General features: G+C 26.3%; 1 protein-coding gene across 15 annotated transcripts in view; it reads right to left on the bottom strand.

Annotated features, from left to right (window-relative positions):
* Positions 1-19726, bottom strand: part of LOC132947191 (sorbin and SH3 domain-containing protein 2) — a 57905-nt gene that overhangs the window by 20874 nt on the left and 17305 nt on the right. For 6 of the 15 annotated variants that reach the window (XM_061017402.1, XM_061017404.1, XM_061017401.1 and 3 more), the window contains 7 exons: positions 18130-18281; positions 12344-12390; positions 8878-8946; positions 6508-8559; positions 457-659; positions 298-388; positions 130-210 (listed from right to left, as the gene is read on the bottom strand). In XM_061017402.1, the coding sequence (XP_060873385.1) occupies positions 130-210; positions 298-388; positions 457-659; positions 6508-8559; positions 8878-8946; positions 12344-12390; positions 18130-18281 (2695 nt within the window). Of the gene's footprint in view, positions 1-129; positions 211-297; positions 389-456; positions 660-4006; positions 4221-5739; positions 5842-6507; positions 8560-8877; positions 8947-11086; positions 11286-12343; positions 12391-18129; positions 18282-18755; positions 18919-19726 lie in introns of those variants that run through there. The other 9 variants (XM_061017418.1, XM_061017405.1, XM_061017408.1 and 6 more) reach the window with 9 other exon arrangements.

Below are 19726 nucleotides of genomic sequence, written 5' to 3'. Positions count from 1 at the left end.
TATATATAAAAATGTAAGACATTAAAAAAAAATTAAGAGATAAACTATTGTTGGTGTTATCGTCATAATAACTCTTAAGTATTATTATTAAATCATTGATAGGTATTATATAAGTTTTATATGTTATACCTCTTGCTTTCTGAAGGAGTGTAACGGTAGGGCTTTGAACTCTCGGAAGTCTCCTGTCCGTGCTATGAACATTTTCATCGCCTTCCACCAAAATTGTGATAAAGTTAAGTGCCAAGTGCAAGACAATAATGTTCAAAAGAGATAATTAAAATATTTTGTATTTCTTACCTTGTGTTTTCAATGGTAATGATGGAGGAGGGGGAGGAGGTGGTAGCGGAGAGCTCAATACAGGTAAGTCAACTGGTGGTTTTGAAGGTACCTGTAAAATGTTGATGTTTTTAAATTCTTATCTTTATTGATTAATTAATCAAATATTAAAATTAATACTTTTTTAGTATCCACATCAATTATCTTTCGTGATAACGTTGGTGATTCGAACCTGACTGGTTTGTAAGACTTTCTCTCAGGTGTTGGACTGGAGTTGGGTGTCCATACTGGAGGTAGTTCGGTCCGTGGTTGTTTTTTTTCTAATTTTCTTGAAATATTCTCTAAGTCCAATGATTTATGCTTTAGCTCTGGTGACCAGACACCTGAACAAATACAATCATTGTTATTATCAATACGATGAGGTCTTAGGGCCAACACCAACAATGAAATTAATTCTAACAAGTCACACACAATACACATGCTTTAGTTTTTATAATGTAACTATTCAACTATATCGACTTATTTATTGTTAAATAAAATTAACCGTGTACGCACATTTACCATTTAAGGCATTATACATAATACTAAATTGTTTTACTAAAGTTGCACTCGATAGGTGCTAACATTAAAACATATGGTTTTTTCGTACACGCCGAACTTGAATGATTAGGTCACAGCCCGCAGGTGTGTTTTAATTTTTATTTGTATTATAAAATAATGTTGTTTTTTTAAATATTTGTATATGACGAATTTTAAATAGTTGGTACATTATGAATAGTCAGAAATGTAAATGATTTAAATTATAATTCATTATTAGTTGTACAATATTGTATAATTGTATGTAAGAATATAATTAAGTCTGATTAAAGGTAATTTTCTGGACAAAAAACGGTTTTCATTTACAGTTCATAAGATAAATATAACAATGTTTAACTTAGCTAGTTATTTAACTAACGGAATATTATCTAATACTTAGTTTTAATTTGTTTTTTTATATAAATGCATACAATTTACTAAACTGCTATAATAATGTACTTTTTGCATTATAATTATTACATAAACGAAAATACTATTTAAATAATATCTAATACATTAAATTTCAGCTTTTTAAAATATAAATGCAATATACTCAACTGCTAGGTAACTATAAAGTAAGTGTATTTTACTTTTTTTTTGTACGTATTAGATACAGATACTATCAATGTTTGAATTGGGAAAAAAATAAAAGGGGGATACAAAAGTTCAAAGTGTAAAAAATATAAGCGTAACTGAATATTTAAATATTTTATTGATTTGGATATAATTAGAAGGGGTACGCATAAATATTTTCTAAAAATTATAGGGACTCCGTCCCCCCACGTCACTCCTATATTCAAGCACTGAATATTATCTAATATACATAATATTATATACTTTACATTTTTTTTTATAAAAATACACCTTGAGCAAAATTCACAATAATGCTTTTACATTACTTATATTATGTTATAATGTGGTATAAATGGTATATTTACAAAAATATTTTCGAGAAAAGAAGACATTGACTTATGAAACTTTCAGCATATTATTTATAGTAAAATTAAAATAATTTTCATAACTTAATTAGTACATCAACAATTATAATATAATATTGAGAATTAGTGATACATAACTACAAAAACAACATAACTAATTCCATAATGTGAATAATTACACTGTTTTCGTTTAGAAAATCATAAATAGTGTAGTGTAACAATTGATAGTAACGATAGGTATAGCACATAATATAATAGTAATAAGTATTGGTAGCCTGATAACATACTTATTTTTTTTATATATATAAAAACACCCACGCCTCACATAGGTGCACGTTGCACATATAATACTGTAATCTAGAGCCAAAAAGCGCACGAGGCGAAAAAAATGATTCACTTCAGACGAACGGACAGATTAAAGACTGAAAAAAGAAACACATATTGGCAAATGGTCAAACTCATCTGTGCCAGATGGTGAAGTATATTATATTAAAAACAAATATATATACTTATAAGACGAGCCTATATGTAATAATGAAATAATATTAATTATTATCATATGAGATATTTTTTATGTGTTTACTTTGTAATGGAGTCAAAAGGGATTTGGTAATGTCGTTTGGCCATCAAAAAAAAAAAATCAATTTATATATATATATAAACGGAAGTTGAAGTAACAAAATGTATTATTGATAGTTTGATTTCCTGGCATTGGTTTTGGATTTTGGCAATCATACATGAACATTTTTTTATGGTTTAATACATATTTTATGTAATTTATTCTTGCAAAATTTGTCTTAAGAAAACTGAGGTAATAACTAATATGACAACGATATCTAAAATATCGCAACTATGTACTACAGATTGAATCGTAAAAATTAAATTTTCAATTACATATAAAAATAGCTATTACAGAAATATAATATGTTTTAATTAACAAAAAACAATTATATTTAAATTATATTTGTAGAAAGTAGAAGTTATATTAAGTGATTTTGACATTTTGCAACGAATAACTAAATATAATAATAATTACCAGCAGGTAAACATAATATACAGTAATTTTAATTGCTAATATTAATCAATCGACAGTTCCATTGTAAAATATCAACTCATTTTGAAATTATATTATGATTAATATAGTTATAAATAAAATTGACATATAAATGCAATTTATTAAATAAAAGAATGATTTTTATTTTCTAAATTCCATTAAAGTTGGGTTTTATCCCGTTGAAAATTAGCATAACTCAACATTATGTTTTTTTTTCTTCTTAAATAGAATACCTTAATAAAAATTCTTGTTAAAAATAAATGTAGACAAGAATTTTAATGCAATTTGTATATAAAAAAATAAAATGTGTTGTTTGATTTATTTTAAGAAATAATATAAATTTATGAATTATAAGTGTATTTATAATGTATTAATACCATCATAATCGTTTTATTATAAATAGTTATAATAATATATTATGATATTAATTACAAATGCATTTATAAATAAGTAAAACGGCAAATGGTCTAGGCAAATTGACTTACACCATTTTATAAGACTGTTGATATTTTATTGTACCTATTCTATGGTCTATGTAATCTATGTTCTAAAAAATTAAAAAATTAAAATATATTTAGAATGAATAGATAATTTATGTACCATAATAATACAAAACTCAGACAAGTCTGAATAATTTAAAACTCTATATATTCACTCTATTTATTGTATACTAGTTACGGTGGATTGTATTAAAAAATCCAATTATCGACTATATTATAAATTATAATATTTTAATTCAGTACGTAGTCCTACTATTTTATTTGTCTGTATCAAACAAAATAGTCAATAATAAAATATAAATACAATTATTTTAACAAAACCTACTCGTTAAAATTATTATTAGAAACAATATTTATTCACAACATTTATTAGGAACAGGAACAATTTTCGCCTGTTTGTTATTAAATACATTTTGTTATTGTAATTTTTATGAATTTGCGTTATAATTTGTTATAACACATTGCAGTACGCGCTTATTTTAAAGTATAATTCAATCAAAGTATTAATGGTACGGATAGAACATATAATAAACCTATTCCTATATTAGCTATTATAATAACAATATTATAGATAAGCATTTAAAGCTTTAATTCAAATTATATTTGTGAGATTGATTACCAATTTCTTTTTAGTAATAAATTGAATCAATTAAATAGCGTACCTGCTTTTTTAACATCAGCTCTGAACTGTGGACTAATTTTGCTTTTATCTCGCATCATATATAATAATTAATTCATATACACTAACAAAAAATAATTTTTAAACACTTGATATTGGAGTGCAAAAAAACACCGGAAACGAAACTTAACGGTATGCGACGAACATTTTTGCCACGCGCTCGATTCGGCGTCGGTTTGAATAGTGTGCGCGTTACTGTTTTTTTTAAATACCGCGGGAAATCTCCTGTTCGAGTATTGTCGGGTGGGAGTAAAAATGAACATAAAAATATACTGTATAAATAAAAATAATGAAAAAAAAATATTGGCTAATGATCTTTGAAACTCGACGGTGGCCGACTTTCGGGCGGCACCTGTTTTATTATTAGATTTACCGGAGGCTTAATGTAAAATTTTGTTTTTCGTTTATTTACATAATATTTATATAACATGGAAATACAAATATTTTTGGACATAATAGTAAGTATTGTTGAATTTTATTAAAAACAATATTTTAAAAATAAAGTAATAAAGTATGGTACATTGGTACCTATAATAGTACTCTATTAGTCTATATTATACAACCTAATCAACCAAAATATAAAATTATTCATCATATTGAGCTATATATATGTTTAATATTTGTACTTACTCGCTATAATATTTTTTTGCTATGATTAATTATTATTCAGTTAGAAAACAGATACCTACCTTCTTGTTTAAAACTTAAGTATAAAAATTAAGGCAAAATCAATACAATTTACTAAAGTTTATAAACATAGATATGTGTTTAATTTGTTATGAGTACATATTCTTATTATATACTATATTATTAAAGTGATGAAATTTAATAATTAATTTACAAATTAAAAATAGATTCTTAACCAAAATGTATAGTTAGTATCATCGTAGTAATACAATAAATAAGTACTTATTTAAAAATTATTTCAGTATTAGTATTGCATATTAGCTATTATACATTTAAACTTATAGTAAGTTATTATAATCACATATAACTATATAAGTTAGTTTCACCCATACAATTTTAGTATTAGTGTGTACACTGTATCATTGTACACTGTATCATTGTACAAGTCATACTTTACAATCAATTTTGATACTTTTAATTTAATTTTAATAATTTTTAGTTAATGAGTATGTAAATAATAATTTAAATTATATTGTTTATATTTTATTTACAAAAACATTACTGATCAGAATAGTTTGTTTACTGGATGATTTTACAACTGTATTTTATTAAAATATACCTACCTACACATAATATTTTTTTTTTAAGATATTTGAAATGTTAACTAACTAACAATAATATTAATATTATATTTCAGTTTCTTGTCATAATTGTTAGTAGATACTATATAGGTACTTGCCACAACATTTTTTTATCATACGGTACCACAAATATTTAGACAATATAGTCTACAAAATATAACCTATTTTACATTAGGTAATACTAAATACATGATAGTATAATATGGTTTGTCTTAATAGATTATTAATAGTTTTGCAAATCAAATTTATGAACATTGGTTTATTTTATAAAAATGAATTAAAAATATATTTATTACTAGGAGTCAATTAATAAATTTTTCATTATCGTGAATCAACAATACCTAACTTTTATTTGGACCAATCACAAAACGCTACAAACTCGTGCGCACAGACTTGATGCAAAACATTGTGCATGCATGTAGCAATAATTATACGTTTATCAACCAACCTATATTTTTTCTAGTCAAAAATCCGCCAAAAACTTGATCGATTTCGTCAAGAAGTGAGCAATCAGATATCCTTCGTTTAGATATTTTGTTATTTGTCCTGACTAAATTTTAAAAATCAAGTATTAAACAAAATAATATGTATTGTTGTTAGATTACTTTGATGTAATAGAGGTATACATAATAATAAAATAATCATATTTTTAATATTTAAACTGAATGTACAATTAACCATCTTATTTAATCATATTTATTATACTTAAAAGTTTAAATATTATATTGCCCATGTTTAAAAGTTTATTTTGCTATTCCGCCGTATGCAGAAAAATCGTGTAAGGTTTCGTCTCACCTCTCTCTACTCTGTTTTAATTATAGAATCAGAATTTGGTCTGTCCAGTCGTCCGACGTGTCGTATACCATTTATAAAAATAGTGCCACAAAGTTTGTAAGTGTGTGTGTGTGTGTGTGTGTGTGTATATGTGTGTGTGTTTGTGTGTGTGCGCGCGTGAGAGAAGTAGGTACGCATGTATACACGTCTTGAACAAATTGTATCGGCAGCAACTGTTCACAAAACTGACAACTATATGTCTATGAAAACAAAAATCACTGTAAGATGTTCAGAACGATGGACATTTGCAGCTTATTTTAGACATTTCTTCTGCTGATTCGTATCGAAGCAACGTAATTAGACTTGGCCACACTGCAAAAACCGTGTTAGTAAAACAAAATAAAACAAAAACGTACACACACTCTCAATCCACTTGACTCACCATTCATGTGCACTTCTTCGATGCAAACTTCTTCTTCCGGCACAATGTCCACCAAGTGTTTTGGATAATATTCATCCTTCACTTCTATATGCACATCCGCCTCGACGCCCAACTTATCCAACCTCTCTCGGGCTTTGGTTACAAACTCTGCATCGATATCATTTAATGATTGCAGGGTACCTGACGACAACGGTCTACTGGCCTTTGTAATTCTAATAACTTTATTTTGAAGTCTGTTTTCTCTTTCTTTCACTTTTTCCATGTACTCTGCGTACATGAGTTCCCTCGTGTGGTTGTCGGGAAACGACAGCGTGTCCATAAACGTAGGCATTGATGACGGTCGATCGATGACTGATCGATTAAGTTGTTGCTCTTTTTGGATTACATCCAATAATCTAGATCGTGTTTCTCGATACTTGCGCAAAGACACTAGACATTCAGCATCAGATAATGGTTCGTCACTAGTACCGCACATTCGACACGCTTCGTCGAAAACTTCGGAACTATACGACTTTGAAGGTGACTGTGATTGAGATTTGTTATAACTTAAAATATCTACCGTGGGTGTTATATCTTGACGTGGTGATACATTTGGACTTCTTGTTCTATTGAGAAATTTTTTGTGCAGATCAATGATTTCAGATGTTTTAGAAATAGTGGACGGAGCGTGACACGATCTCGACTGACTAGGGGATAGACATAAAGACTTTGACGACTCGCCGTCAGAGAGAGTGAAACTTACCCAATCGGTGTCCACGTCAGCATCAGAACCTATTGAAACACATCTAGAAGTTGTTTGTGATGATTGTATTTCTTCGTAATCATCGGTATCATCCTGAAGTAATCTGGCTATTTGTTTTAATTTATCGTGAATGGAAACTTTGTTTTGTCTACTTGATTTTTGTTTATGGTCATATGTCTTACATTGTTTTATAGTACTATCGTCCGAAGACTCTACATCGTGTTCCGTGTTCTCTTGATGGTTACTAAAAACATTCTTCGAAAATTCATCATTTTTTTTTATGACCGATTCACGTGAAAGTTTGGCTGAAGCAGAGGAATTAATAAGTTGAGTTTTTGTATTTAAAATATCCAAGTGGTTCATTTTTTTATCTTTACAATGAATTTCAATAGGATATTTTTGAAAGTATAAATCTTCATATGATTCTAAATCGAGTAAAGTATTTGTTATGAATTGATTTTTTTTACTATTACCATTTACAATAATACTATTATTTATTATTTTTTCGTGTTGAATTGGGCTTTTGTTAACCTTTGTATATTCCGTAGAGAAATGGTCCTTATATTTTCCACTAATTAAATTATTTTTGTTTGAAATACTTCGTGCTTCCTGGTCAATATATTCATTATTTTCTATATTATATACATCTAATAACCGTTTTAACGGTTCAAGTGTTTCTAAATCACTCACACATTCATTTTCAGTAGTAACGATATCTGCAAATCTGAGAATCTCCGACTCTCTGACTAAAGACGGAGACTCTAGTCTTTCGAGCTGACATTCTGAAGTGATAATTTCACTTGTATTAACTTCTGAAATGATTTCTAAATCATGATGTTTTTCTTCCTCAACATTTGAACCCCAATCTTCAGGAAACTTTTTGAAATTATTCGTGTTTCTATTTTTTTCGGAACATTCCCAAGTTTCTTTTTTTGGATCTTCATCGCTTGCACTTGTTTCCTCTTTAATAACATCTAAGTGACAAAAATCTGGAATAATTTGACAATATTCTGGTACCGAAGGTGTAATTTTTTCAACTCTGACTACTACTTGAATTGGTAAGCCAGCTTGTTGACGTGTTTTTAAGTCAGCTATTAGGAGCGCTTCGTTTTGTTTGATCCATTCTAATTCATCAACTCGTGAATCTGAATTTTCTGGTATTATTTGTATTTTCGGACATTCTGTTATTTGCGTCAGCTCTTGAGTGGGTTCAATTATTTTATCTGGTACAGTTCGCGGATGTTGACCATTTAATTTTTCAGGTGAGTCTGCGCGTTTCTTTTTCCTCCTACGCTTTCGTACTCTTTTACCTATAGGCAATATTATATATTTTGGGCTATCTTTTTTATATTTTTATAAGAGCGCTATAAGATTAATTTTATACTTAGTACTTATTAGTTATTTTATTATTTACTATATAAATGCGTTTAAAATAAAATTAAAATAAAATTATGTTAATCGTTTAGTTTTAAAAATATTTACCAGATATAGGTGTTTGAATAAAATTAAAAATATACCCACTATTGAAGCTACTTGCATTCAATTCTTATATGTATTGCGTTAGTATGTAATTATAATATTATATAAATATATTAAATAACATATTTAAATATTTGTTTTTTACTCACTTTTTTTATTCGGCGTTTCTGCTTCGGTTGATTTTGGTCTTACACTTGTATCTGCACCTGCTTTAGCTTCTGTAATTATAACAATCCGGGATATATTTTATAAAAATATTAGTATATTATTAGATCAACACAACAAAATTAAAAAAATTATTCGTAATATATCTAACATACAATATAGGACTTTATTTAGCGGTTAGTGAGCTATGTTTGTTCAATGGTGTTCAGCATCATCGACTGACTGTGGTAGATCCGCTGCGTGAACACAGATTGGATAGGGCACACCCGCCGAATAGAGGAAGTAACATATAGCATCAAAAACCGGAGATGGGTTAACACACACGAACTCATTATTTACAAACTCACACACGTACAATAGTCATTAATTTATGTACGCGTGTTTTTGTTGGTAACACATGCGCACAATGAAAAGGATGACAGACGAATAGACACAGGTCAACGGAACTGTGCATATGGGGTGGTTAATATATGTATACCTTATGTATATGTATTATATAGGATCAAATATCCTATTATTACAGCTGTATATTATTAATACAATGTAGTGTTGATAAAGTTTAATAGTTAAACTATAACATATTCTAATAAATTTTTTTATAAGCAACAGAAATAATTATAACAATCGTGTACAAAATATATAATATAATCATTGATCATAAATTCTTATTTTTTATTTGTGTAAAAATCTAATAATAAAGAAATTTGGGTACAAAGTTGGATAAGTATAGGATAATTTACATTTTATTATAATACCGTTGACATTTTAAATCATTCTAAGAGTGACACCTTGTATCGTTTTATGATTAAATTACAAATTTTAGCATCCTATATATTTCTATTAATTATTATTATTTTATTGTTTATTTTATAAATATCATTGTTATACTAACTTATGTTTCTTAAAAAAAAATCTTTTAGTGAAAAGTTTTATAATAGGTAAATAAATAATAAAAAACAAACACCTTTGTTATTTTAAGTTCAATAATGCAATATATAGTTAGATTTTAAATAATAAAAACGAATTACACAGTTGCTTACCTATTTTATATTTAGAACTTGCATATTATTTACTATTGAGACTAATCGTCCAATTATGGACAGGATGGGTGTAGTTCCTGTGGGTGGAGTGACGTGCAAGGCCTATTTTTGTATAGTCAAGCTCACTAATAAACAATATTATGAATTCTTTAATTAGAAGTATAAATTAAATTTGAATTTGATTTGATGAAGGTTCTGTAGTAAACTAATCAGTAATCAATGACTTTTCATAATTTACAAGAAATAAACGTATGAACTAAAATAGCCTATGCTAGTATGCTCCGTATATATATTCTAATAATATGTGTATTATTTGTATACAACAGTATTCTTGTTTCCGATAAATAAATAAATAATAATAATATACTACTCCATATATTATATATTATAAGTAAACATTAAACATCCTATTCCAAAAACATAATTTAAATTTTTTTATTAAAAATACGAATACCGTACACCATGGAGGTAAAACAAATATTATGAAAAAGCGAATTTTAATTGTTTCCAAAACTTAAAACTATATATTTTCTTATTGACATTTGCAAATCTTTTCAAATTAAATTTCACTTCGTAATTTTTAAATTTAACATAATACTATACAATTTATTTAATTTAAAAATAAATATGATATTATACAGATTATTGTAGTTTACTTTTCCTAAATTATACGAAACTATTTAAATACGTAAATTAAAATAAGAAATCCTATAGGTAGATGATTATACCTATAATTTGTATTTTACTCAATACTTTATGACAACTTATTATAGGTAATATTATAAACATTAATATATAGGTTTAATAAACAAAAATATTATATTATATATTTTAAAAAATAATCCTTTTGTAAATAAACAGTTATATCACATAATATGTGAAGAGCCTCATAATAAATCTATTGGAAAATAATTTATTTAAACAACATCAATAATAAAAAAATATGCAGATATTATTATTACTATTATTAATTGACGTTAAAATATATAGAAACGCCAATAATAGTGCTGTGAATATTTATTTTGATCAGTAAGTAAAATTCTAATAGGTACCTATCTAATAAATAAAATAAATTTGAAATGATTTTTAAGTTAACAGCAAATGTATAAAGTAATTTTTTTTTATTTGGTTACATTTCAAATATGTTTCTTACCTATTTTTGCTCTTAACTTATTGGGCCTATGGTATTTGTCTTTTAACCTCGACTTTGTACTTTCGTACTCCGGCATTGTAGTGTTATTTATATTGACAGGGCACAGAAAATAAAAATGATCAATACACCAATATCTAAATGCGAATCGCATGTTCACGTATATTATCAAAGAATACAAAACACTAAAGTAAACTGTTCACTTTCATCGGTAAAGATAATCTGAAGGCGCATGTTGGTGCTTGAGAAACAGTACTCCGGTGGGGTGTTACGGTCGACTGGACCGTCGATAACACACTAAAAGACTTGTTGAAAAATCGGCCATACTGATATTAGACAAGGCTGATTTTTTTCTCAAGTACCGAATACTTTAAAGACACGTTTATGGCCTACATTTGTATACATATATGGGGCAGTTAACAAAACAAATATATAACATTATATGATTTATTTTATCTATTCTATACATATTGCCCTTAAATGAAAAACGATGCATAAGTATAAAATATAATTTTGAGTAATATAATGTTTAATTTAATATAATTAAAATAATAATTAAGTTAAATAATACAATTGTATAATAATTACAGTAGATCTCTTCTATACACTTATTGAATTCAGAATTGTATAATTTTCTGAAGTTTTTCAGATCAAGAAAGAGATGAAAATATTATTATTTCAAAATTAATATAACTACCTATTTCTGAAAGTTTTTACTGTAACAATATTTTAAATCACATTCATGATTTTAGTAGGTACTTAATTGCTTGCGTACATTATAGTAACTTCAATACATTAAAATATTAAATATTATAAATGTAATGTATACAATATACCATAATATAGTACACATATATTTTTTATTATATTTAATATTTTGAATTGCACTATTTAATAGTGAATAAAAATGTATAAATTGAGTATTTAAATTACACTCAAATGCCAATTTAATAAAAAAATATAAATATATTTTTTCCTTGAAGTGAAGTTGCGTCATAATTTCCAGTTGTTTATTTTAAATTTAAATTTATTTATAGTAGAAAAAAATGTGATGAAGTAGGTAAAGTTTTCTATTTTTAAAAGTTTGTTAAAAAAATATTTGAACTAGATAGAAATATAGAATGAGACCACGTATAATTAAGTGAAAGGGTATACTTTTTTTTAGTTTCAGAGAAAAATCAATTAGTAAGGTATTAGTTTGGCGTGTTAAATTGTAAATGATAATAACTTATAAGTAATAACATGGGAAAAAAATCTTACCGGCTTCATGTTTTTGATTGTTCTTTTCGATATTGGACTTCGACTGCCTAAAAATAATAGAAATTATCATTACATTTTTGTCATTAAATTAAAAATGTATACTATGTCATCAGCTACCTAAAAAGATGTAATTAAAATTATTTTCAACTATAAATACAATATTTCTAGTAGGTATATATGCAACGCTGCTATTTTCTATATTTTATATCCTATATTCAATAGACTCTAATACTCTATATCTATAATATATATATTATATTACACTAAAATATAATTTGTGAATTATTTAATTCAATGTCGAATACATTTGTTAGTTTTTAAAATATGTCATGGGCTTTTTTTTAAATTTTAACACGCATATGTATATTATTTTATTACGATAAAGAATGATGATATTTTATATATGAAAAAAAGCCTATAGAGTATAGCGTTGTGTACAAAAAAGTAATCACTGCACCGTATATCCTCGTTTCAAATCGGATTTTAACAAGGTGGCAGGTGCATGCTATAATGCCGTGTGTATGTATTTAATATTTATATAATATTATAAATTATAATATAAAATGATCAATTGATTGAAATATTTTTCCTATTATATTCGTATTATGTGTATTATGTTGTTTATAAATTTAGACAATATTATAATAATCGTATTTTCAATAGTAAGAAATATTCTTCACTTTAATAAAATATAATTAGCCGCTGACCTAATTTCAAGTTTAATGATAAATAATAATAATAATATGACTGTCATTGGCATGGCATGGGTAAAAATTATTTTAGACTTTGCAGACTGCAAAATTAAATGAAATACCTAGATAGGTAAACTAAAAACTTAATAACACGTATAAAAACAGAAAAGTTTCTAAATGTATACTAAATTTGATCCTTTACATTTCGATTTAGTTTCCCGTTTTTTTTGCTGCGTGATAACTAATTTCAGTTATTTATCATTTATATAATGTCAATTATTATATTTCATAATAAAATATTTTTATAATAATAAATAATAATACACATTCAAATGTAAAATACATAATAACCATTGGTGTAAATAAGGAGGGTGGCTGTTAAGGATTTATTTGCCCTTCCCAAATATCTGCCCCAAGCCCCCCCTCCAAATCAAGTACCTACTTTATAGTTTATTATTTATTAAATTATAGCCTGCAGTTTAGAAGGCCGTATCCATTTTCCTCTAAAAACAAGATACTGTTTATCGATTGTAGCCAATTTCTAAGTGATCTCACTGTTGGAAGACATAAATACTTGCGCATGAAATAATATGCCTTGGAGGAATTATAATATAATGCAAGTGCTAATGATTTTTGATTTTCCTTATATCTGTGACCATATTTGTTTATATTAGCTAGTTTTAACTGGTTTTTTCAGGTTATTATATTTAATAAAAATAAAATAATAAGATAGTTAATACCTAAAAAATAATTTATACATAGCAAAAAAAAAAAAATAAATTGATTATAATATTATATTTTTTTATAATTATTGGACATTTTAGCAACAAGTGAATACCTGTTTAAACTTTTAAAGAAATGTATGTTATATGTACGTATCTTTATTAGGCTAATTAATCGATAGCTGATATAGATGGTCGATACCAGAATGTAATCATCAACCGATAAGCGCAAAATGTGGTCCTATTTTTACTCTATCTTTATAAAACGGAACATAATACTACAACAAAAATATTTGCTAAAATATTGAAGGAAAATAGATATAACTTAAGTCGAAAATAATTTGGAGGAAAATGGAAACCAACCTTTTTTTTTGTGGAGGAAAATGGAACCACCCGTTTAAAATGTAAAGCCAATAGGTAATAATTACTAAAATATAAAATGTATTTAAAATGTTGTTTATGTGTTATAGGTACTTTATATAAGTGATAGATAATGCTATAGGTAAATGTGAGTTGTGAACTACGATAAATTAAGTTAATTGAGAATAATTATTGTCTTCTAAACAAAACGTGGTCTTACACTTAAAAAATACCTATACAATATATAACTTGATGAATAATGGTTAATAATTATTGTTTATATTTTTATGAATATGGGTATGTGGGCCCCCCCACTCTGTGACTATACCCACCACATAGCTTCCACGTATTTTTTTCAACATTATAGGTAAATCAGCCCCCCCAAAAAAATCGGAAATTTAAGCTTTTGACTATAATAGTATAATTACAAATTTTTATAATATATTCCTTCTCGTATACAAATTACATCTAGTTGTTTAATTTGTATACTAATTTTCCATCCATAGATAAACATCTATACGCTAAGAGTATAGCCATTAGAGCCAATATAGGTAATTCATATCACTTATTTAATAAAATATAACTTTTTTTTTATTTATATATATTTCATGTAATGACGTGTCTAATAGTAAGTAAACATGGAGCACACCCTACAAATCAGCGGCATGTCTAATCAATAATATTCACTACCGGGGTGACCGATCCGATAAACATTTGGTATTAAAAAAAAAATAGTATAGGTACAAAAAATAAAAATATAAGTAGACTAAGGTACTTTTACTATGCTTCAACGGTGTCATGTATATACAGACATACAGTAACATCAAAACCAAAGGAAGAACCTTAAGGTATTATATATTTATTTTTAATGTGCTTATGCTTATATAATATACAAATTTGTTCACCATTACATAATGATTAATGAATGTTTATTTGTATTTCATTATATATATTGTATTTACTTTATTTATTAGTTACACAGGGTGATTCACCACTCATGCAAATCTCCCCTTTTTATTTTTATTATGCAGTTACTCAAAATCTAATTTTTGAAAAATTTTAAATATACTTTCATAGACAATATTTTTTATTACCTACCTACTTAAATAGTATCATTTGGAGATGCAAACTTCTGGTTTTTAAATCGGGAACCCACATTTTCTACTGTAAGTTTTACTGTGAATCATTTTTCTGAAAATTCGTAAGAGTAGTTTTTTATTTATGTAACTTTGTGTAGGTACAAAGGATAATATAAAACTATTGTCCGTACTAGGGCTATTGCCCTAAGGACATATTATTATGTTAATGAAATGGATTTGGGAGATATGGAGATTGGTGGGTTGAAAATTTTAGTGATTAATATTAATCTATCAACATTAATAATTTGTAAAAATTATCCAAGTATAATAAATACCAGATTCAATATTACATCTATTTTATATTTTTTTAAAACCATTTAATTATATTTAAAAAATATAAACATTTTTATAACTGAAATCTAATTGTTTGATTTTTGAAACAAATAAATCAAAATGTTCAGCAAAATTATCCACTAAATAATTTACAGTAAATAAAGAGGCCAGAGGGTGTTCATTTAAAAAGCAGAAGTTTGTATCGCAACAGGACACTCCTTAAGTAGGTAGTACAAAAAAAGCAATAATTTGAAAAATGGTATAGACGTATAGTACAAAGATAACACAGTTGGTATACATTATGTCATTATATGAGTATAGGTATAAGTACGCATGAATTATTCATAAAATATCCACTTTAAATACCTAATCAAATATATTATATTAATGTAATTATAAGCAAATATAAAATGTAATATTTATAGGCATATAAATCTGAAATTCACACGTATTCAACAATATTATAATTTATATGTACCCTCTGTATTACAATGTTAGAACAATAGAACCTATTAAACCTAATAATTATTTGAATTGATTTTAAACTCGGTATATTATTTAAAAAATGTTTGAAAAATCACGAAAGCCTAAAATGAGTATTTTATTTATGTTTTACATACCATTTGATAAATATTCAAAGCCAACAATGGATTAATGCTCGACTATAATATCATTGATCAATAAAGATTAGACAATGTTTATACGTATAGTGTATACCATAGTGAAATTATAATAGGTATAATAGGTATATAATTGAAGTAAAATTAGATATTTTTTTTACCTATTAATTTTTACCTATATGTAAATTTCAGTGGATTTGAAAATTGAGTGTCGTGTGTAGGGTCAAAAAGGTGTGCCTTACTGAAGCATCGAGATTTATCATGGTTATAGTGATTTTATTGTAATGTGGACTAACAGGATGGGCGTGGGGTTAACCGTCCAGAACATAATATATACTTGGTCGACACCCAAAATAATTTTTTTTTTTTTTGAATTTTAACCTGTTGAAAGTATTACTGCTGCATAATAATTCTACTACTGACATGATAAACAATTAGAATAAAATAAACGTCATGTATGATTTTTACTTTGAAGTCTAAATAATGGTTATGTATTTCCATACATATTTCTAATATAGGACATTCACACTTCTGTGGATGTAAATATAAACTTTCAAAATATAATACTTTAGAATAATAATTTTTATAAAGAATTTAAAAATATCATATTCATTGATATGTATTTTAATAGTTCATCATTTTTAGTTTAAATAGATATTTTTGATTCAAACAATGTACTTAAATTTAAAAAATCTATTTAGCCATTATAGAGCCATAGTCATATAGAAGTGTATTATATTACAACATAATGTACAAAGTACAAAATAAAACTAGACTATATTATCAAATGTTACAAGATAGTAAATAAATACTTTATTGTTTTGGAAAATAAATAAATATTTAATAGTAGCTTTTATTAAATAGTATAAAAGTGGTAGTATACAAAATATAATATCACGATAACTATGTTCAAAAGTAAAATGTGTTGTATTAATGTATTTTTCAGGCGCAAAATGTTTTATTCAACAATAATTCTAAAATAGATCATTTTAAATATAAAACAGTAAACCAATAGAAATTCAAATGTTTTAAGCTATTTTTAATAGGGGCGGTGCATCCTATACAAATGTATGCTGGAAAGACAATATTCAATGGAAAAAAAACGCGAAAGAGCAGCTTTGCTACTAATATAAAAACAAGAGTAGCAACTAGTTCAACTATCCATAGTAATGAATGGAGAGCTTACGATTGTGCCACTGATACATACACATACTTAAGTCCAAATAAAAATACTATCTTTGAAGAATCTCTTCCAGACATTTTTATAACATGGTAGGTCACGTCATTGGGGGCTTGAACTTGATTTTCCTTGACTCACATTTAATATTTTTACACCACCAATCCTAAAATTGTTTTCATTCTTCTCCAAATAGTGAATGCATATGTTATTTGTAGTTATAATAGTTAAATAACCTTTAAAAATTGTTCAACCTTTTCAATGATTGGACACTCGCCCATTAATACTTTTGTGAATCAGGTGATTCTAGTTATACTTCCTTTTAAACACTGGGTCAAATATTTACTTTAAATTTAGACGGTAAGCATAGGCGTGCGCAGACTTCAATTTCTGGTCGATCCTGGGCAATTATAGTGCCCCAATATTTGGACAGCGCCTCTATTTTTTTTTTTAACATATATGTTGATGTATTAACCCATTAACGCCGTGCGTTTATAGATTTTTTACAATCATTTTTGCGGTATATCGTATACTTTTTCAACAAAATGTTGGTTACAATTGTAAATAAAAAAACTCCAGCGCTAATGGGTTAATCTATTAATGTCTATATAGTACTATACTACTATAGTTATTGTATTTGTATAAAGGTATAATATTTTTGATTTTATTAATATATACGCATATTTTACCATGCCCCTGGGTTTAACCGGCTCGCCCTGTACGCACGCATATGACGGTAAGTAACATATTGGATTACAAAATCAAAAGTTCCCATATCAATTGATTGTATATTATATACTAACCGATAAACGCCAATGGTTAAAGTATCTCCAGAATTTCTAATTAATGCTTGAGCTTCATTGGATGTAAGATGATCAACCGACGCAGAATTTATTGATTCAATTAAAAATCCTTCTCGAACACCAGATTTTGCCGCTTTTCCTGCATTGTTAACCTGCAAAATAACAATAAAAACTATTTAACTATTCTTTATTTTCTATATACAAAAAGAAATCATTAATTAATAATTGCAGTATTTTGTGTTTGAATACATATAATTTATATAATCTATATAGTATTATAAAAATAATATACTTTGTTCATATTTTTCTACATACTAAGCATCATATTAATATTTTAAAATATATTATACTTTTAGTTGTTCTTACAAATAATTATGTTTAAAATAATATTAAATTAACTTTAACGTGGTTAATTAAACGAAAAAATAATCGAAATCTATAATACAAATAATTAAAATATTTTATATCCATAAAAAGTCAATATTAAGACTGTCGTATATTATTGTTAATGTTATGATTATCAGATTATGTACCGTAGAAATTATTGAATATAATAGGTACTTGTTATGGAATTTAAAATTTGGAAATAAAAAGTTTAAATTCAAGTTACGAAATGATTATTTAACTTGTTCCTTTTTGTTTCGAAATTTGAGCATCATATGTATATTTTCTGCTTTCAACAAACACACAATAATACGCCGTTATTAAATTTACAAACGTTATTGAATCAAACAACAATGAAAAAAAAATACAGTTAATTCAAAATACGTATAATATAATCAATTTTTTATAACTGTCGTGGAAGACGAAACGGAACTGAAGGTATGTAACTATTATAAAGCAACTATAGTGTAAGCTGTCATAATAAACGGATATCATAATCAATATGTTGTGACATTTGACAGATTCCCGGAACGCCCCCATTCCTACAATCTTTAAAAAAATAATTGAATCTACTTTTTTTTTAATTTACCAAGTATAATATGTATGAAATTAATTTTTTTATGGATACAAATTGAATGTTGAAATATGAGTTATATGAAATTGGTTATACGTTGGTAATACGGGAATTAATGTTTTAAGTTTAATAACTATGTGTAACCGTTTAAAGTGCTAAAATGTGGAATTTGTATAGATTTAAACACATTACTATAACTATAATTACTCGTTTAAACAATTATTGCTTTATAGATTTTGTTGTCATATAATATTATAATTTATAACATAACAAAAACCATAGTGTATAGGTATCTCAAATATTCAAATGGTAGTGCTTATGGGCAATGGCATACATAATACGTATGCAACAAGAGTATCGACTGTCAACGTATGTACTCTTTATATATGAGTTAAAAAATTTAAGAAATAAAAATAATATAATATGCCTGTATGTGATTTTACATAAATGATTCGGAACCACCCTTAAACACACCTTATAAAGTGACACGTATCTAGTACAATAATATGTAATAAATATTATATAATAATATGTAAAATTACAGTAAAATATAAAATTTTAATTTTACACAAATATTTAGTTAAAGTAGTTAGTGTTGAAACTATAATAACCTTTTAGTTTTTAAGTCTATAATAATTG

The sequence above is a fragment of the Metopolophium dirhodum genome, chromosome 6 (genome assembly GCF_019925205.1).
Source record: "Metopolophium dirhodum isolate CAU chromosome 6, ASM1992520v1, whole genome shotgun sequence".
Taxonomy (NCBI): Eukaryota; Metazoa; Arthropoda; class Insecta; order Hemiptera; family Aphididae; genus Metopolophium; species Metopolophium dirhodum.
Note: the sequence above shows the minus strand (reverse complement) of the source record. Positions and strands in the feature narration are given on the sequence as shown.